The sequence below is a fragment of the Trachemys scripta genome, chromosome 16 (assembly GCF_013100865.1).
Source record: "Trachemys scripta elegans isolate TJP31775 chromosome 16, CAS_Tse_1.0, whole genome shotgun sequence".
Taxonomy (NCBI): Eukaryota; Metazoa; Chordata; order Testudines; family Emydidae; genus Trachemys; species Trachemys scripta.
Window position 1 is genome coordinate 29,016,039 of NC_048313.1, and position 20,185 is coordinate 29,036,223.

The window sequence follows — 20,185 nt, forward strand, 5'->3', positions numbered from 1 at the left end:
CCCACAAATATTGAGGCCCCCCCACAAGGAAGGACACTTTTGAAAACTGCGACGTGCTCCCATCACACAGAGTCTGTGGCCACGCCAGGAGCTGGCCCAGATCTCCTGGGTCCCAGCCCAGCGCTGTGTCCACCAAGGCACTGCTTCTCCTGCAGCCCCTGCCCCATTCATCTCTCCCTGGGGCGGGGCCTGGAGAACAGAGGGGATGGGATCACGGGATTAAATAGCGACTCATGGTTCCTACGCACAAGGGGCAGCGTTAAAGTCGCCTCCCTGCCCTGAGTCTCCAGGGGCTGCTGCTCCTTCCTGGCTGGGGAACCCCCCAGTGACTCCGTCCCCGCTCCCCGGCCGGGAGTCCCCTCTGCGGGGTCAGGGCTCAGGGCAGAGCCTGGCTCTGAGCGTCCCATTGGCACCGAGCCCCCGTGAGGGTCTGGCTGGGGGTGGGGCTGGGAACGGGGACGCCGAGCTGGGCCCCTCACCTCTCACCACCAGCTCCACGGGGTCGCTGGGGTACGACACGGTGAACGGCTCCAATCTGCTGTGATAAGAGCAGCTGTAGCTCCTGCCATCCTCCCAGCTCACATTGCTGATGGGAAACACAACCTCAAACTCGTCCGAATCCACAGGTGGGAAATGGCGTCGCTCTTTATTCAGCACGAACCGCATGCCCCGGTGCTGCCCCCGACACCAGACGCTCACGGCTCCCCCCAGGGAGACCCCCCCGCTGGGTCTTAGGTAGATGCTGGGTTTGGGGTAGCTGGGCTCTGCAGTGGGAAGCAGACAGGCCGTGAGACGCAGGCCCCGTCACTCAGTCCTGGGGCCCATCCTCACCACATGGCATCAGTGGCGGGTCAGACCCGGTGGCCCTGGGGACGGGCTCCTGGATGTCTTTCCACAGGGGCCAGTTTCCTCTGAGCGCTGGGCTAACAGCATGAGACACGGAGCAACCCTAGTCCCTGGGGGCCCAGAACTCTGCTCCCTAGCGGGTGACAGGCCAGTCCAGTCTCCAGGGTCCATTCACTCCCTGGCTTCTCTGCTGGGAGGGGGCTGGGAGCCAGGACTCCTGGGTTCTGTCCCTGGCTCTGGGGGGGAGTGGGAGGTAGTGGTTAGAGCAGGGGAGGGGCTGGCTTGGGGCCAGGATTCCTGGGTTCTGTCCCTGGCTCTGGGAGGGGAGTGAGGTCTAGTGGGGAGAGCAGGGAGGATGGGGCCAGGACTCCTGGGTTCTGTGCACAGCACCACCACTGACTTGTAGGGGACTGTGCAAGTCTCTACTATACACTGAGGTTTATAACTTTCAGCTCCGCCCATCACCCCCTAACTGATGTGTGGCTTGGGAAAGGCCCCCCCTGCTCTGCAGCTCCCCCCGGGGGCAGGGATCCCCCCTCCCTCAGCCCTGAGTCTCCAGTTGCTGCTTCTCCCCACTGGCTGGAGAACCCCCCAGTGACTCCATCCCTGCTCCCCGGCCAGGCGTCCCCTCTGCTGGGGTCAGGGCTCAGGGCAGAGCCTGGCTCTGAGCGACCCATTGTGCAGAGAACTCCTGAGGGTCTGGCTGGGTCTGGGTCTGGGTCTGGGTCTGGGAGCCGAGCCCCTGAGCCGGGCCCCTCACCTCCTACAATGATCCTGACGGGGTCACTGGGATGCAATGTGCGATTCTGTTCTGCTATGGAGCGATAGTCGCAGGTGTAGCTCCCTCCATCTTCCCGGCTGACACTGGCGATGGGAAATTCAGCCACGGTCCCATCAGGCACTGTCTGCGCCTGCCGGTTTGGGTGTCCAGCTTTACGCAGAAAGAACTCCATGCCCGGGTACAAACCCGCACAGCGGATGGTGACGTTTCCCCCGAGCGCCACCACCCTGCTGGGGCTCACCCAGATCGGGGGTTTGGGATATTCTCGCCCTGCTTTCAACAAGAGACAGGAGTTAAACAGGGGAGACACAGCCCCCACCTCCCGCCACGTCAATTCAGTCCATCCGTCATTCGGCCTTGCGGGGGCTCATTGAATCAGGACATTGAACCAGGGGACAGTTCCTCTCTGCTTCGTCAAACCCCGGGAGCCAGATTCGACTCCAAGTTACTCCCTGGTGGGGGGGTTGGGGGGGCACAAAAGAACGGGGCCGGGTCTGAGCTCACAGGGGGAGTTTTGGGGAAGGTTCAGGGCTCAGTTTCTCTTCCTCCACCGGATCCCGGACCCTTTCTGATGTTAATATCCTCCTCACAGACTGATACTCACCTCCCAACACCCAGCTGTGCACGGCCAGAAAGCAGCCTGAAAAGGAAATTGGTGTTAGGGACCAGATCCCAGAGCACCTGGATCCTACACCCTGGTCCCACATCCCCCCATGGACACAAGCCCTGGTCTCAGATCCCACCTTATGGGCACACGCCCTGGCTGTCTCCGATACTCACCGAGGAGGAGGACGGTGAGAGCAGACGCCATGATGGGGCAGTGGGGACCCCTCAGGGCTGCCACTAGCACCCCAGTGCCAAGCTCCACCCAGCCTGAGGCCCAAGTGCGAGCAGAATGAAGAACTGCGCTGGGGGCTGCAGCCCCAGGAAGCCCGTGATGCACTCGGCACCTTTCCGCCCCATCAGATGGTTTCTCTGCAATCTCCAGCAAAATCTACTGTGGTCAGAGCAAAGCCAGCTCCCTGCAACGCCCAGCAAACCACATCTCCTCCTGCAGCTGCCCAGCCCCCTCCCCATCACCTCCGAGCCCCACATGGGAGCTGCCCAGTCCGGGGACTAGCTGGGAATGAGGCAATCTCAGGAGGCCTCAAGAGGTGCCCAGGCTGCCCTGACTTTTTCCAAAAGGCCCATCTAGGCTCCCTGGAGAAGCAGCTCAGAGTAGAGGAGGGCTCTTTCTCCTCCCCGCTCCCTAAAGTAGCATCCCTCTCCCATGAAGTGGGACAGAGATTCCTTCCTGACATGGCTGGGCCCAGTGCCTGCCCTGGAGCATGAGGGTGGAGGGACCTGGCCAACCTTCTTCCCAGGTAGTGTTGCTGCAGAATCTATTTTTAGCCAAGTGACGTGGCACAGAGACAGGACTAGGGCCTGGGAGAGTGGTGGTTTCTGGCCCCCATGAGGGTGCGAGAAATGGGTAAATTTAGATCCTGAGTTGTTAAAGGAACAGCCGTAAAATCCACGAAAGGGGAAGTCTGCCCAGAGCCGGCGCTCACTTCCTGTTTCTGCTATTGCCAGTGAAACTCTGTAAACCTGATGCCCGGCATCTACCCTGTTTATATACCCCAGTTCCCGGAGGGGAATGGGGTCTACTGATTGTTGGGGGGGGGCCTGGAGCCAGGACTCCTGGGTTCTCTCCTAGCTCTGATTGGGGCCCCGGGGGTGGGGTCTAGTGGTTAGAGAAAAGGACACAGTTTAGAGCCAGCCCCCTAGAGGTGAAAGGCCCCGTGTCCCTTCCCCAGCCCATCGGGTTTGCGCAGCACAGGGCCCGGGGCAGAGCTCACAGGGGTCAACGGCTGAGCCAAGTTCCCCCCTCCCTCAGCCCAGAACCTGCAGCGGCTGCTGCTCTCCCGTGGCTGGGGAACCTCCAGTGACTCCTTCCCGGTCCCCTTGCAGGCTTCCCCTCTGCTGGGCCCAGGGCTCAGGGCAGACCCTGGCTCTGAGTGTCCCACTGGGGCCAGGACCCCCTGAAGGCCCAGCTGGGTGTGGGGCTGGGAGTGGGGACGGGCAGGTCCCATTTGGTGCTGTATTGGCAGCTGTAGATCCCTGTGTCTCTCCAGCTCGTGTTGAGGATGGGAAACTCAGCCACGTCCCCCACGTTAAGTCCATCGAGCGCCGTGCAGCCGGGTCTCCAACTTTACTCAGAAGGACCCTCGCTCCGTGACACCGACACTCACACCGGATGGTCACGGCTCTCCCACTGGGGTGCAGGGAGATGTTGGGTTTGGGCTCTGCAGGCAGAAGGAGACAGGCTGGTCACTGCGCCCTGTCCACACAGCCTGGCCCCAGTGACGAGGCCAATACAGGGGCCTGCAGGGAGTGTCTCCTGGATGCTTTTCCCCTAAATCCAAGATCAAGAGAGCTGGGCTAGTGACACAAGAGACACGGGGCCCCCCCACCCCTCAGCATGGGAACGGCGCGGATATATCTGCAAGGGGCCCATGGAGGGGTGGCTGGGGCAGGGCAAGGAGAGGCCGAGGGGACCTAGAGGCCAATTGCATTTTATCTCCATCAGCTGGGGAAGGAGAATCAGAGTTTGCTGGTGTAGTAGGAAGTACTGGGTAGAGTCACACTGGGAACTATTGCTGAGCTCGCCTGAATTAAAATTCTCCTTTGAACAATCTTCATTTAAATGACACAAGCACAGAAACAGTTTCCTTCCCTTGCCAAAGCTGTTGTTAAACTTTCCCTTGATTTTGTAGAACTTTGTTTAACACAGAATTGTTCTGTATTGGCTTTATTATTATTATTATTATTTTGGTCTCTTCTGTTGCCTGATTGTGCACGTCCGGTTCCCGATGAGGTGTGTGGTTACCGGTCAGTTAGTAACTCGGAGGTTCTACTGTACCATCATCAGAATGAATTGTTCCCCATCAAGTCAGTTTTACGTTCGTGCAATCCCAGAATGTAGAGTTAGAAAGTAAAGTGAACTAGACCAGAACCCCACGGCTCTAGGTTCCCTTCGCGGTTTCTCTGTTTTCAGCCTCTGTACATCCCGACTTTGCAGGCAAATTTCTTAGGATGGTTCATTCTGTGACATCTTTGTTTGCTGTTCTGAGCAGAGTGACCAGATGTCCCGATTTTATAGTGACCAGATGTCCCGATATTTCTGTTGCTGCACCTGAAGGTGCTGTGCGGTCCTGCAGACGTTTTGTCCGCACTATTTGCTTTACTTTCGCTACAGCTCACTTCCTCCTCATTTCTCCAGCCCCTTTCTCTTTGCTCACAGCTGGTTTCTGTCACATTTCATTCGTGCTTTACTTCTCCTGCAGTTTTCTAACAATTGGTTAGGTAACGTAGAGACTCTTTTTTCTTCATGTTTCACTGCCTGGTTCTTCCTCTAACTTTCCCCCTCATACCTCTGTCTTTCCTCTGTCTGCCTCCTCCTGTTCCTGCCATCTCTGTGCCTTCTCAACGGGACTTTCTCCCTGCCAGCTCTCTGCCTGCTGCCCTTCGATGACACAGCTCGGCCACCGGGTCCTTATCCACTGGCTCCCGCTCGCTGGGTCCCTGCATTGCTGGTGCAGGTTTCTACCTCGCTGGCTGCTGGTGTCTCTCTCCCGGTATCTGGGCCCCACATACCCATAGTAACACCAGCCATTCTCCCCACCCAGCCCCAGCCCTTTGTGGCTCCCCCAAGGAAGCGGCTCCTTGGGCAGAATGAGCCTGTTTAACTGGCCAAGGGGGCCCCCTCCCCTGCCCCCGGGCCAGCTAGAACCCTGAGCCCCACCGCTGCCACCAGAGCAACCCCAGTCCGGCCCCAGTCCCGGGTGAGCCCCACCAGCCAACTGACCTGAGCCCCAGCCATGCTATGCCGAGCGACCCCAGCCCTGTGCTAGGCCTGAGCAGCCCCCAGCCCCCGACACCAGCCCAGCGTCCCTCGGCAGCAGCTCCATATTATACCAGTCACCTGTGCTGTCTCCGCTCCGCAGCCGGGCGTCCCTCTGCTGGGCCCAGAGCTCAGGACACAGCCTGGCTCTGAGCATCCCATCAGCATGGAGCCCCCGTGAGGGTCTGGCTGGGGGTGGGGCTGGGAGCGGGGACGTCGAGCCGGGCCCCTCACCTGCTACCACCAGCTCCACAGCATGAGACACGGAGCAACCCCAGGCCCTGGGGGCCCAGAGCTCTGCTCCATAGCGGGTGACAGGCCAGTCCAGTCTCCAGGGTCCATTGACTCCCTGGCTTCCCTGCTGGGAGGGGACTGGGAGCCAGGAGTCCTGGGTTCTGTCCCTGTCTCGGGGGGGGGGGGCATGGGAGGTAGTGGTTAGAGCAGAGGAGGGGCTGGCTTGGGGCCAAGGCTCCTGGGTTCTGTCCCTGCCTTTGGGAGGGAAGTGGGGTCTAGTGGGGAGAGCAGGGAGGATGGGGGCCAGGACTCCTGGGTTCTGTGCACAGCACCAACCCTGACTTGCAGGAGACTGTGCAAGTCTCTACTATACACTGAGGTTTAAAACCTTCAGCTCCGCCCATCACCCCTAACTGATGTATTGCCTGGGAAAGGCCCCCCTGCTCTGCAGCTCCCCCTAGGGGCAGGGATCCCCCCTCCCTCAGCACTGAATCTCCAGTCACTGCTTCTACCCCCTGGCTGAGGAACCCTCCAGTGACTCTATCCCCGCTCCCTGGCCGGGCGTCCCCTCTGCTGGGCCCAGGGCTCAGGGCAGAGCCTGGCTCTGAGCGTCATGCAGACCCACTGTGGGGTTGGCTGGGTGTGGGGCTGGGAGCCGGGACACTGAGCTGGGCCCCTCCCTCACCTCCTACAATGATTTCGACAGAGTCACTGGGATACGACCAGCGATTCTGTTCCGCTATGGAGCGATAGTCGCAGGTGTAGCTCCCTCCATCTTCCCGGCTGACATTGGCGATGGGAAATTCAGCCACGGTCCCATCAGGCACCGTCCGCACCTGCAGGTTCGGGTGTCCAGCTTTACGCAGAAAGAACTCCATGCCCGGGTACCGACCCGCACAGCGGATGGTGACGTTTCCCCCTAGCGCCACCACCCTGCTGGGGCTCACCCAGACGGTGGGTTTGAGAAATTCACGCCCTGCTTTCAACAAGAGACAGGAGTTAAACAGGGGAGACACAGCCCCCGCCTCCCCCCGCCTCAATTCAGTCCATCTGTCATTCGGCCTTGGGGGGGCTCATTGAATCAGGACATTGAACCAGGGGATGGTTCCTGGCTGCTTCATCAGACCAAGGGAGCCAGATTCGGCTCCTAATTACTCCATGGTGTGGGGGGTGGGCACAGAGGAATGAGGCCGGGTCTGAGCTCACAGGGGGAGTTTGGGTTGAGTTTTGGGAAAGGTTCAGGGCTCAGTTTCTCTTCCTCCCCCCGATCCCAGCCCCTTCCTGATGTTAATATCCTCCTCACAGACTGATACTCACCTCCCAACTCCCAGCTGTGCCCGGCCAGAGAGCAGCCTGAAAAGGAAATTGCTGTTAGGGACCAGATTCCAGAGCACCTGGATCCTACACTCTGGTCCCACATCCCCCCCATGGACACAAGCCCTGGTCTCAGATCCCACCTTATGGGCACACGCCCTGGCTGTCTCCGATACTCACCGAGGAGGAGGACGGTGAGAGCAGATGCCATGATGGGGCAGTGGGGGCCCCTCAGCACTGCCACTAACACCCCGGTGCTGAGCTCCACCCAGCCTGAGGCCCCAGTTCGAGCGGAATGAGGTACTGCGATGGGGGCTGCAACCCCAGGAAGCCTGTGATGCGCTCGGCCCCTTTCTTCCCCACCAGATGGTTTCTCTGCAATCTCCAGCCCAAATCTACTGTGGTCAGAGCAAAGCCAGATCCCTGCAACACCCAGCAAACCACATCCCCTCCTGCAGCTGCCCAGCCCCCTCCCCATCACCTCCGAGTCCCACATGGGAGCTGCCCAGTCCAGGGACTAGCTGGGAATGAGGCAATCTCAGGAGGCCTCAAGAGGTACCCAGCTGCCCTGACCTTTTCCAACAGGCCCGTCTAGCCTCCCTGGAGCAGCAGCTCAGAGTAGAGGATGGCTCTCTCTCCTCCCCACTCCCTAATGTAGCGTCCCTCTCCCATGAAGTGGGACAGAGATTCCTTCCTGACTCAGTTGGGCCCAGCGCCAGCCCTGGAGCATGTGGGTGGAGGGACCTGGCCAACCTTCTTCCCAGGTAGTGTTGCTGCAGAATCTATTTTTAGCCAAGTGACGTGGCACAGAGACAGGACTGGGGCCTGGGAGAGTGGTGGTTTCTGGCCCCCGTGAGGGTGCGAGAAATGGGTAAATTTAGATCCTGAGTTGTTAAAGGAACAGCCGTAAAATCCGCGAAAGAGGAAGTCTGCGCAGAGCCGGCGCTCACTTCCTGTTTCTGCTACTGCCAGTGAAACTCTGTAAACCTGATGCCCGGCACCTACCCTGTTTATATACTCCAGTTCTCGGAGGGGAATGGGGTCTACTGATTGTTGGGGGGGGGGTCCTGGAGCCAGGACTCCTGGGTTCTCTCCTAGCTCGGATTGGGGCCCCTGGGGTGGGGTCTAGTGCTTAGAGAAAAGGACACAGTTTAGAGCCAGCCCCTAGAGGTAAAAGGCCCCGTATCCCTTCCCCAGCCCATGCCCGGGGCCGTGGGACTGCGCATCTCAGGGCCCGGGGCAGAGATCACAGGGGTCGATGGCTGAGCCAAGTTCCCTCCTCCCTAAGCCCAGAACCTCCAGCGGCTGCTGCTCTCCCTTGGCTGGAGAACCTCCAGTGACTCCTTCCCGGTCCCCTTGCAGGCTTCCCCTCTGCTGGGCCCAGGGCTCAGGGCAGAGCCTGGCTCTGAGCGTCCCACTGGGGCCAGGAGCCCCTGAGGGCCCAGCTGGGTGTGGGGCTGGGAGCGGGGACGGGCAGGTCCCATTTGGTTCTATATTGGCAGCTGTAGATCCCTGTGTCTCTCCAGCTCATGTTGAGGATGGGAAACTCAGCCACGTCCCCTGCGTTAGGTCCATCGAGCGCCGTGCAGCCGGGTCTCCAACTTTACTCAGAAGGACCCTCGCTCCGTGACACCCACACTCACACCGGACGGTCACGGCTCTCCCACTGGGGTGCAGGGAGATGCTGGGTTTGGGCTCTGCAGGCAGAAGGAGACAGGCTGGTCACTGCGCCCTGTCCACACAGCCCGGCCCCAGTGAAAAGGCTGATACAGGGGCCTGCAGGGAGAGTTTCCTGGATGCTTTTCCCCTGAATCCAAGACGGAGAGAGCTGGGCTAGTGACACAAGAGACACGGGGTCCCCCACCCCTCAGCAGGGCAACGGCGCGGATCCATCTGCAAGGAGCCCATGGAGGGGTGGCTGGGGCCGGGCAAGGAGAGGCCGAGGGGACCTAGAGGCCAATTGCGTTTTATCTCCATCAGCTGGGGAAGGAGAAATCAGAGTTCGCTGGTGTAGCAGGAACTGCTGCGTAAGGTCACACTGGGAACTATTGCTGACCTCGCCTGAATTAAAATTCTCCTTTGAACAATCTTCATTTCAATGACACAAGCACAGAAACAGTTTCCTTCCCTTGTCAAAGCTGTTTTTAAACTTTCCCTTGATTTTGTAGAACTTTGTTTAACACAGAATTGTTCTGTATTGGCTTTATTATTATTATTATTATTTTGGTCTCTTCTGTTGCCTGATTGTGCACTTCCGGTTCCCGATGAGGTGTGTGGTTACCGGTCAGTTAGTAACTCTGAGCTTCTACTGTACCATCATCAGAATGAATTGTTCCCTATCAAGTCAGTTTTACATTCATGCAATCCCAGAATCTAGAGTTAGAAAGTAAAGTGAACTAGACCAGAACCCCACGGCTCTAGGTTCCCTTCGCGGTTTCTCTGTTTTCAGCCTCTGTACATCCCGACTTCGCAGGCAAATTTCTTAAGCTGGTTCATTCTGTCTTGAGCCATCCTCTTGTGGCATCTTTGTTTGCTGTTCTGAGCAGAGTGACCAGATGTCCCGATTTTACAGGGACAGTCCCGATATTTCTGTTGCTGCACCTGAAGGTGCTGTGCGGTCCTGTGGACGTTTTGTCCGCACTATTTGCTTTACTTTCGCTACAGCTCACTTCCTGCTCATTTCTCCAGCCCGTTTCTCTTTGCTCACAGCTGGTTTCTGTCATGTTTCATTTGTGTTTTACGTCTCCTGAGTTTTCTAACAATTGCTTAGGTGACTTAGAGACTCTTTTTTCTTCATGTTTCACTGCCCGGTTCTTCCTTTAACTTTCCCCCTTGTGCCTCTGTCTTTCCTCTGTCTGCCTCCTCCTGTTCCTGCCATCTCTGTCCCTTCTCAACGGGACTGTCTCCCTCCCAGCTCTCTGTCTGGCCCCTTCGATGACACAGCTCGGCCACTGGGACCTTATCCACTGGCTCCCCGCTCGCTGGGGCCCTTAATTTCTGGTGCATGTTCCTACCTCGCTGGCTGCTGGTGTCTCTCTTGCAGCGCTGGGCAGCCTCCCTCCAAACTCTATCAGACATTTCCACCGGGAGGGTGCGGGGTGCGCGGGGATGTGGAGGAGGAAGGGGTGGGGGGAAGGGGAGCTGCTCTCCCCTGCTGTTTTCTTTCTCCTACCAGAAAAAAAATACCATCCTGGTCTCGAGCTCCCCCCACCTCCGCTGCCCGGGAATCCTTGGGGGTCTCCCCACAGCTGTTGTTTCCAGGCTGCTTCTGAGCAGCCAACGTGTGCAGCTCCCACGGCTCTTTAACCCGACAGCCCCCAGCCCCGGTGGGCATCACACAGCCAGCCCTGGAATGCAGGCACAGGCTGGGGGCGGGGCCGGCTGGGCAGCCCCTGGGCCCGACTCCTCTGTATGTCACCAGACCTGGGGCAACTGGGGGAGCATCCCCCGTGGAAAGGCCCCTGCTTTGCAGCTCCCCTGGGGGCAGGGATCCCCCCTCCCTCGGCCCCAAATCTCCAGCGGCTGCTGCTCCCCCAGGCTGGGAACCCTCAGTGACTCCGTCCCCAGTCACAGGCTGGACTCCCCCTCTGCTGAGCCCCAGGGCTCAGGGCAGAGCCTGGCGCTGAACGTACCATCAGTGCAGAGACTGACTGGGGGTGGGGCGGGGAGCGGGGACACCGAGCCGGGCCCCTCACCTGCTACCAGCAGCTCCACGGAGTCGCTGGGGTGCGACCAGACGGGCGGGTCCAATTGGGTGCTGTATTGGCAGCGGGAGCTTCCTCAGGTTCTCTGGTTCACATTGCAGATGGGAAACTCAGCGACGTCCCCAGCGGGGTCCGTTTCCTACAGCGCATTCGGGTTCCCATCTTTGTACAGAAGGAACCTCATGTTCTGGTGCCGACCCCAACACCAGATGGTCACAGCTCCCCCCAGGGTCACCCACCTGCTGGGACGCCAGGAGATGGAGGTGTTTGGGGAAGCTGAGCTCTGCAGTGAGAAGGAGACAGGCCGTGAGACAGACCCCGGCACAGTCACTGCATCCCGTCCTTACTGCACGGCCCCAGAGACGGGGTCCCTGGGAGAAAACCAGCCAGAGGAATCTCTCCGAGATCCCAGAGATTCCTGGGAGCTACGCCCGAAACTTCCAAGAACCTAAATCCAGAGCACCCCTCTGTACCCATCTATCTACTTAATGGGTCCCCCAGCCCAGTGTCCCCCTCCCCATCCCTGCCCCATGGGATCAGACCTCTGGGCACATCCAGCCAGTATCGTCCCCCCACCCCCCGGATCAGACCCACAGGCCCTCACAGCCGCTGTCTCGTACCCAGCAGCCACTAGTAGCTGCTGCGTCTCTGGCAGGGGCTGGAAACCCACCGCTCTCGGTCTGGTGGCACCGGATTGGGCCAGATTGTGTCTGGTACAATGCCCAGCTCCTCCCCAGCACTTCGCACCCGCAGATCTCACAGCGCTTCACAGAAGGGGGAAGGGCATCAGCCCCATTTTACAGGGGGGAAACTGAGGCAAAGAGGGGGGCAGGGACTCGGCCAAGGTCCCCCAGGAAATGACAGCCATACCAGGAATGGCAGCCAGCTCTCCTGAGTCCCAGTCCCAGCGCTCTCCCCACTAGGCCACACGGCCACCCAGGCAGTGTCAGCCTGGCTCAGGGCCTTAGAGGATTGGCCGGCTAGTGGCTACAGCAAAGGACTGAGATCTGGGATAATATCCCCAGCTCCGGGAGGAGAGTGGGGTCCTGTGGGTTAGAATGAAGGGGGCTGGGAGCCAGGACTAGGGGAGGGAGGTCTAGTAGGTTACAGCAGGGGATGCTGGATGCCAGGACTCCTGGGTTCTCTCCCTGGCTCTGGGAGGAGAGTGGGGCCTAGTGATTAGAGCAGGGGGTGGGGGTTGGGATCAGAGGTGCTGGGTGCTGCACAAACATGCAGTGAGAAACAGCCCCGGCCCTAAACCAGAGCCCTGAGTATAAACAGACTCTGCAGGCACCTCAGTGCAGCTACAAGAAACCCATGGGCCGGGCTCTGATCTCAGCCCCATGGGGTCAATCCGGAGTCAGCCCTGACTGCACTGGGGGCAGGTCCGGGTTCTGATCTCAGCCCCGTGGGGGTTAATCCGGAGTCAGCCCTGACTGCACTGGGGGCAGGGCCGGGTTCTGATCTCAGCCCCCCGGGGTCAATGCAAGGAGGTTGAACTGAGTTTTCGGGTGAAGGCTCAGGGCTCAGCTCCTCTTTTCCTCTCTCCCGTCCCTTCTCCAACCCCCATCCTTTACTCACACTCCGCTCCACCCGGCCAGCCAGAAGTTTGGAAAGGAGATGGATTGTTACGGACCAGATCCTAGAATGACTGGGTCCTACACCCTGGTATCAGATCAGCCAGACCCCCCCCCCCCCATGGGCACACACCCTGGTCTCAGATCCCCCATTATGGGCACATGCCTTGGCTGTCTCCGATACTCACCGAGGAGGAGGATGGTGAGAGCAGACGCCATGACGGGGCAGTGGGGACCCCTCACCGCTGCCACCAACGCCCTAGAACCCAGCTCCACCCGCCTGAGGCCCGAGTGCGAGGGGAATGAGGAACTGCAGGACTCAGCAGACTGGGTCAAACAGCACTTCCAAGCTGCCACACTTATGTCCCAGGTTCCGCACGTCCCTATCCCCACTTTCCCGTGACAGTTGTCCTGGTAGTAACCCACGTGATGAGCAAACCCCACAGGATTTTTGGGCGCTGCCAGGATCTGTAGCTTAGGTATGAGGAGTGTTGCTGCAGAGCTAATGGGGAAGCCAAAAAACACCCTCAACGGGGAGAGAGAGAGAGAGAGAGAGAGAGAAGCAACCAGCTTAACCACAAAAGTTATTTATTGCCAGATGTTGTGAGAGGCTACCGGTGTGGTGCTTCTGCTTTCTCCTGTTGATATCACTCCGCTGCGTGCATGTGTTCCCTCTGTGTGCTGCCCCAGCTCTGCAGATAGCTGACACAGCAAACCCGACGAGAACCCCCAATAACCACAGAGTCTAGGAAGGTACAAAGGCACCTCGGCCAGGTTTATTGCGACCCTGACACAATTTCAGTTCCCCGTAGATTACTTAGTCTACCGGGCATACTGCTAGAAAGTGCCGCTTGGCAATGGACTCAGCTCAGTGGCGGGACTTTCCACTGCCCCCTCAGCCGGACAAAGACACCACCCCAGGGATACATTTTTATACACAGGTACAAACAAGTTACACATCACTCCTGACGTATTGAGGTGCAACCCCTCTACGTAGCAAGGTACAACCCCTCTATGCAGTAAGGTGCCGCCTCTCACCTTGTACCTGTTGGTTCGATCAAAACAACTCTATCCATCATTTTACCCTTTTGCCCCTGTCATTGGGATGGGTCGGCCTGTTCCAGTATAGTGTGTCTTGGTACCATGTTTATACTGTAACTATGCAACATCAGCCCTTTCCTTGCCAGCTTCTGTGAGCAGGACCTGCCTCTTGCTCACAGCTTAACTTTGCTTTTATGCTAGTAAAGTCTTGACCATTACTTTAGTTCAAGCCTCAGGGCCTTTACTTACTACACCAGATAATAACCTGTCATGGACTCACAGATGGTGCCCACTCTTGGCCCCGTGCGGTCCGTGGGGGGTGCCCCTTTCAGTGTGACAGCCGTTCTTGGGGGTCCACTCTCTTGCGGGGGTTAAGCCCCTCCACCTCCTGGGATGGCACCTCTCTGAGCCTTAGCACGTCTGTCTCTTGCCGTGGGCCCCCTCAGGGAGTCCCCTCGCTCTGGATCTCCCAGGCCTCCACTCCTAGAGGGAATAATGCAACCCTGTTCTCTAGACCGGAGCCACTCTCAGCCAGTGTAAAACAGGAGGGTTATTGAGAGTTGAACCCAGCCCAGGAAACTCTCAGGGCCTCAGGCCTGGCCTCCCTCAGCCCAGCACATCCCAGGCTCTCTGCATCCAAGTGGGCTCTGCCTGCTCCCCCTCTCCAGCCCAGAGCCCCCCTGCTTCCCAGATGGACATCTGATATCACTGGTCCCAAGTCCCGCCTCTGTCCATGTCTTCTCTCCAGGTAAACAGGGTCGTAAACAAGGTCATCTGGGCCGCCTCTCCTCTCTGCCCCCCTCTGGCCTCTCTGGTTGGAACCAGCTGGTTAGGTCACTGGGGTCCTCTTGTCGCAGCCTATTGTCCTCCCACTGTCCAGAACCGGCTGCGACTCCTGAGCTGGGTCGTCAGGCGTCAGGTCTCCAGTCGCTGGGGTATCCATCATCCAGGCCTTTGGCTGGGGTCCCAAGTTCCCTCTCCGATCTGGAAAAACAAGGAAAACACAAGAAAATCCCCCACTTCCTCACATCACCATAGGGGAGCCAAACAAACAAAACAGTTATAATATTGATTATAAAAGGTTTAGAAAACTAGAACTGATCACACACGTCAGGGTCAGAAGGCTTCACCTAGAGAGAGAGAGAGAGAGAGCTGAGTTCTCACCACTCCGTGAAGCTTGAATCGATCGGGGGTCCCAGGTGGTGGTGGTAGCTGAGGGTCCGGAGTGCTGGAGACAGACAGAGCCCCCAGCACGATTAGTCAGGAGAAGATGACGTTCCAATGGAATGGATGCAGGTTTTGGATCCAGGCATCAGAGCACTGACTTGAGCGTGGGAAGGGGTTTGTGTAGGGCAAGAACAATGGTTCAGGGGAGACACTAGGTGTGTCTGTGGGTAAATTGATGGCTCAAGGGAGAAGACCAAAGTTGTTTTGTTCAGGCAACACAACAGGAGCTGATCATTCCTGGCCATGGACGGTGCTCCTTGGAGGGAGCTCAGAATGCAATTAGGGAGCTTTAGTATTTTGGATACCAATCAAGGATTTATTACTAGAATTGGTCTGATAACTGCTGAGCTGGGGGTGTACAGGCGTGGGCTCATTAACATCTGGAGCAGAGATCCCCCATCATGCACTGCTTCCCTGCTTTGCTGGTCCCAGAGTTCCCTGTGGTTCTTGCCTTGGAATCTCCGGTCTCCAGTCTGTAGCTGATGTAGATGCCTCCTTGTCCCATCTCCCATGCAGATGAGGCCAGGGGGAGTTTCCTTAATCCTGTCTCCCTTGTCCCAGGGGTTTCGGTGGATCTCCCACAACCTTTCCATTGGTTTTTGTAAGTCTGTCGTCTGATCGGCTTTGGTGCAAGCAGAGGCTGCGGGGGGCGGGCGGGGTCTTTCGTGAGTCAGACAGGCTGGGTACTGTGCCCTGGTTCCCCGAGAACACAGAGCTGATAGGGAACAGGGTGGAGGGACCTGGCCAACCTCCTTCGCAGGTAGCGTCACTGCAGATGCTGTTCTTAGCGCAGTGGTGTGAGACAGAGACGGGACAGAGGGGTGGGGGGGTTGTGGTTTCTGGTCCCCCATAATGGGATGGGGAGGGATAAATTTAGATCCTAAGTCGCTAAAGCAGCACCCGAAAAATGCATGAAAAGGGGAAGTGTGAGCAGAGCCGGCGCTCGCTTCCTGTTTCTGCTACTGCCAGTGAAACTCTGCGTAAACCTGATTCCCCGGCAGTGACCCTGTAATATCCATCACACGTTGTCTCTAATCTGCAGGTGAAATCTAGTGCGGTCAAAGTAAGCAGAGGGCTTTGCAAAATGAAAGAAACCCAGGGACTGTCAACCTTGCGAAGCATCATACAGCTCCCAGCTTGTCACCCTAAACCTACCCTGCAGCCTGGAGGAACGTGCATCTGGCTGAGAGCCAGGCGACCACGGGGTCTGGTCTTCTTCATGAACTAGGAGAAAATGCAGGCAGAAGCCCAGCTGCAGAGGGGGGTATCCAGTTTATTGCACTGAGTGCAGCATGTATGATTACCTGTCCCGTGGGCGGGGGGCGTATGTGTGCATTCGGTGCAAGGAGCTCCTGGCCCTCAGGGACCACGTATGGACTCTGGAGCAGGGCCGGCTTTAGGCCGATTCCACCGATTCCCCTGAATTGGGCCCCGGCCCTAAGAGGGCCCCGCGCAGCGTCCCTGCCTAAAGCAAAGCTCTGGGGCTCTCCGGGAAGCAGCAGCTGTTGCTGCTAGGCAACGAGAGACGCTGGCTGGGGGGGAGCTGAGGCAGAGGCAATGGGGACTGTTGCAGGTCAGGAGCGGGGAGGGGAGGAGAAGGCAGGTGTGCTTTGCAGCCTTCCCCTCCCCTCTCCCCCGGCACTCACCTGGAGGAGACACGGAGGGGGATTCCGGTCCAGTGGGAGACAGGAATCTCTGCAGTGTGGACCTCACTCACCTGAGCAGCTGCTGGGGCTTCGGTCGGTGAGAGTTTGACCCCGTGACTCCCCCTAGGTGTGTAATATTGGGTTGGTTTTGTGGTTTTCGGTGGTGTTGCTGTTTGAGGGTGAGTTTGTGCCTGCCTGTGTCTGTTTCAAAACTAAACTCGGGATCATGTAACCCAGGAAGAAAGCCCCGAGCCGGTACTTAGTGCTGTGAACTCCAGGTGAGAGAGAGAGGGAGGTTTGGAGGAGGAAATCAAATACATCAAGAGGGGAGAATGCGAAAGGTCTGCAACACGGCAGGCTGAGACTTTTATCTCTCCCTTCTCCCCCGAGAGAGGGGAAACTGAGGCACAGAGTGATCTGACTCCCCTCCCCAAATTATTTTGCAAAGGAGGGGGACGGGGGGCTCCTATCCAAACCAGTTCCCTTCCCATCAACTCTGCTTCCCCTGCTGCAAGACCACTGTAGGGGCTGAATATTTCCATTAAACTCTGGCTCCTTTGTTTGCCCTGCAACAATAAAATAGACCGGCTTGGGGGGGGAGGAATATTCCCCCCCCCCCAAAGCTGTGTGGACATTAAGTTTTTTTTGGAGGGGGGGCACAATAATATTCCGGATCGATCAAACACCCAGCTCAGCTTTCTAGCCATCCAGCAGCTCTAGGGCAGGGAAAGAAGGTGCTCTTGGTGCAGAGTGATCGCAAAACAGGGGTGAATTTAGCGAGGGGGGGGTCCGGTTGAAATCCCACCCAATGCAGCCACACAGAATCGCTGGCGGCACTAGGAGAGGCCAGGAGTGGAAGCAGGTGGCCCGGGGGTGGGGGGACATTTGCCCTCAGTCCTGGGCTCTGGGATGGACTAGACTGGGTGGGTGGTGGGTTCAGTCTAGTCTTCCAGCCTGTTGCTCTCGCTGGGGTTTGTGGTTTTCATCTGGCTCCACCGAAAAGATCAAACAAGCCCCGTAGAAAAGGGGGGTGAGAGAGGCGGGAAGGGGCTTGTAAGGGGTTAAAGTGACCCATCAATGAAAGAGTAAAACCAGAGTTTGACTGGGTTTCCCCCCAGCCACCACTCCTGCAAACACTGGGCAAGGGGCAGCCCCATCCCCCACCGAGGCTATGGTGAGGGGCAGCAGGGGAGGAAGGAAGCCACATGTGATGGCAGTCCCCTCCCACCCAGCACCCACCACCGCATCTCCCGCCCCCAAACTCTGTCCCAGAGCCTGCACCCACCCCTCCACACTCCCTCCCAGAGCCTGCACCCCTCCATCCATCCTGCACCCCACACTGTGCCCCAGCCCGGAGCCTGCACCCACTCCTCCACACTCCCTCCCAGAGCCTGCACCCCTCCATCCATCCTGCACCCCACACTGTGCCCCAGCCCGGAGCCTGCACCCAAACTCTGTCCCACTCAGCCTTGGGCAAAGCTCCCCTTGGCTGGCTCCCAGCCCCTCTCCAAGGATTGCAGCTGTCTGGAAGTGCCTGCCTTCCACACCTTCCTCATTCACACCTCATCCATTCAACAGGTCAATTGATTACAAAGTGGGGGGAAGAACTTATTCTACTTCTAGCAAAAAGACATTTTTCTTTTACCTTAATTATACTACCTTAGGGGCCAGCTATAACATTACCAAGGTTCAATACAAAGTCATATAAAAGTTATACAACAATGCATAATGCAGAGATTTATCTACAACTGCACTGATTGACTGCTGTGTGCAGTAACATAGTGACCCCTGGGTCTTTGAATGAGGCTTTATACTTGGGGGGGGGGCGAGCTGCGAGCGGGTGGGCAAGCGGCGGATGGGCAAAGAGGCAAGCAGTGAGCCAGCAGGGGTTCTAGGGGCGGGCATGGGGGTTTCTGGCAGGGGAGGGAGAAGGTGAAAGGAGGCAAGTAGTGGGTGGGCGACTGACTAGGAGGGACACAGCAAGCCACCGGAGGGCTAGGGGGTGAAGAGGGGTGTGATGGTGGGGCCGAGCGGGGAGGGGTCGGGTCCTATTTTACTGCTGTGATCTGGTCACCCTATGTCACCCCCCTCCCCAAACCTTCCTTTTCTTCCTTTTCGGCCCACAGCTGTTTCGGCGGGGCGGCGCTGGGGAAGCAGAGTTTGTTTCCGTGGGCCGGGAGGCGCTGGGGGGGGGGGGAGGAGGGCACAATTTTATATTAATAAGGAAATATTTTATAAATTTTAATAAAATAAACATTATTGAAGAAAATCAGTTTGTACAACTATCAAAACATGAATTATTTTCCTAATATGAAAGTGAAAATCAGCTAATTAATATATAATTTTGTTATTATTTATATAGTCATGGAAAGTAAATAATACATGGAAGAAATGAAAGGGTTCTTTTTAAGTGGCTTTTTTTTTAGTCATCCCTGCTGGGGCCCCGTCGAAACTGTTCGAATTGGGCCCCGCTCTTCCTAAAGCCGGCCCTGCCCCTGGGTTCACGCCATGGGGGTGGGTGGGGGGCGCTTCTGCACCCTGGGGGGTGTACCCGTCAGGCCCTTGCTCACGTTGATGGTGGCATACAGGACGGGCTCGGGGGCAGGGGCCGGGCCCCCCCGCTTGGCCTGCAGCACCTGGCCATCCAGCTCGGCGTAGGTGAGTCCCTCGGCGCCAGGGTCGGTCTCCTGGGAGAGGGGAGAGAGACACCGGAGTGTGTGTGTGTGTGTGTGTGTGTGTGTGCCAACACACACACCAGACAGTTCTGATCCCAGACACCAGGGGGCAGCGATGCCCAGGGCTGGCTCCAGGCACCAGCCCACCAAGCATGTGCTTGGGGCAGCGCCTGGAGGGGGGCGGCGCAGCGGGGCGCTCCAGTCCGAGAGTGGGGCCGTGACTGGGCTCGCCGCCCTCCCCGCAGCGCTCCGGTCGGGGAGAGCGGGGCCCCGTCCGGGCTCGCTGCCCTCCCCCCGGTGTTCCGGCCGGTCGGGGATTGCGGGCCCGCGGCCGGGCTTGGCACCCTCCCCTGCCGCGCTGGGGGGGTGGGAGAGGGGGGGGCAGCGGGTGGCTTTTTTGCCTAGGGCTTTTTTGCCTAGGGCGGCAAAAAAGCCAGAGCCGGCCCTGGCAGTGCCCCCCAAACCCCACCCCATGCACAGTTGCTCTGACACACTCTGTCCTGTCCAGCTCCGGAGAGCTGCTCTTCCCCCCAGCAGGGAATCCAGCAACACCCCCTTCCCCCCCATACTCCAGCCCAAAAAGCCCCATAGGGCAGAGATCAGGGAAATTCCCCCTCCTCTCCCCTGGCACCTGCCCCCTATGGAATTCCACTGACCCTCCCCAAATCTCAGCCAAATGCAAACGTTTGGAGGAAGGTTTGAGGGGGTCAAGGTGTGTTTTGGGGGTGCAGGGTCAGGCTCTTATTCTCTGTGCTCTGGGTCTCCCGCCCCTCTCAGGGGGGAGCCCGTTGTTGATCCCCAGATCCAGTGTCTGCCCTGAGGGGGAATGGGGGGGGGCAGGCAGAGTCGGGGGGGCCGGCGTCTGAACATGACTCTAGTGGGACCTGTACAGGGCCGGATGGCGGGGGTGGGGGTGGGTGGGTGTAGAGGTTGGATGCTGCACTGGTGCTGGGGCTGGTGGAGGAGTGGGGGGCACTTACCAGGACATCCATCTGCTTCCCTTCAGCCACAAGGGCGTCTGTGGAATAGAGACACCCAGATCAGTGAGCGGCTGGGCCCAGATCAGGGCCCCGGGCCCGGGCCCCCACCCCACATCTGAGCCGTTCGCAGACTGGCCTGCCTGCCCCCCGGCATACTGGGGTGGGGCAGGGTCACAAGCCCCATGGTGCAGTGGGGGAAACTGAGGCACAAAGGGGGGCAGGGGCGCCCCCAAAGGCGCACAGTGAATGAAGGCTGCACCCCGCATCAGCATGCCCC

The 20,185-nt window shown here is 58.4% G+C and overlaps 2 protein-coding genes across 2 annotated transcripts in view; both read right to left on the reverse strand.

Annotated features, from left to right (window-relative positions):
• Positions 1 to 20,185, reverse strand: part of LOC117889037 (immunoglobulin superfamily member 1-like) — a 60,605-nt gene that overhangs the window by 33,137 nt on the left and 7,283 nt on the right. Inside the window, exons 7-16 of the mRNA XM_034792843.1 lie at positions 19,909 to 19,946; positions 18,759 to 18,946; positions 10,754 to 10,815; positions 8,702 to 8,755; positions 6,430 to 6,720; positions 3,818 to 3,912; positions 2,408 to 2,621; positions 2,232 to 2,267; positions 1,607 to 1,897; positions 377 to 764 (exon numbers count right to left, since the gene is read on the reverse strand). Coding sequence (XP_034648734.1) covers positions 377 to 764; positions 1,607 to 1,897; positions 2,232 to 2,267; positions 2,408 to 2,621; positions 3,818 to 3,912; positions 6,430 to 6,720; positions 8,702 to 8,755; positions 10,754 to 10,815; positions 18,759 to 18,946; positions 19,909 to 19,946 — 1,657 coding nt within the window. The remainder of the gene's footprint in view (positions 1 to 376; positions 765 to 1,606; positions 1,898 to 2,231; positions 2,268 to 2,407; positions 2,622 to 3,817; positions 3,913 to 6,429; positions 6,721 to 8,701; positions 8,756 to 10,753; positions 10,816 to 18,758; positions 18,947 to 19,908; positions 19,947 to 20,185) is intronic.
• LOC117889212 (leukocyte immunoglobulin-like receptor subfamily A member 5) lies at positions 6,231 to 8,030 on the reverse strand. The gene is made up of 3 exons (XM_034793109.1): positions 7,239 to 8,030; positions 7,062 to 7,097; positions 6,231 to 6,720 (listed from the first exon to the last, which is right to left on the reverse strand). The coding sequence occupies exons 1-3, from the start codon at positions 7,552 to 7,554 to the stop codon at positions 6,356 to 6,358; spliced, it is 717 nt and encodes a 238-aa protein (XP_034649000.1). The 5' UTR covers positions 7,555 to 8,030; the 3' UTR covers positions 6,231 to 6,355.

Coding starts and splice junctions, on each gene's coding strand:
- LOC117889212 (XM_034793109.1), bottom strand. CDS start 7,554: ATGTGGGACTCGGAGGTGATGGGGAGGGGGCTGGGCAGCTGCAGGAGG. Junction 7,098..7,238: donor TCTCACCGTCCTCCTCCTCG/GTGAGTATCGGA, acceptor TTTCCTTTTCAG/GCTGCTCTCTGGCCGGGCAC. Junction 6,721..7,061: donor GCACAGCTGGGAGTTGGGAG/GTGAGTATCAGT, acceptor TGTTGAAAGCAG/GGCGTGAATTTCTCAAACCC.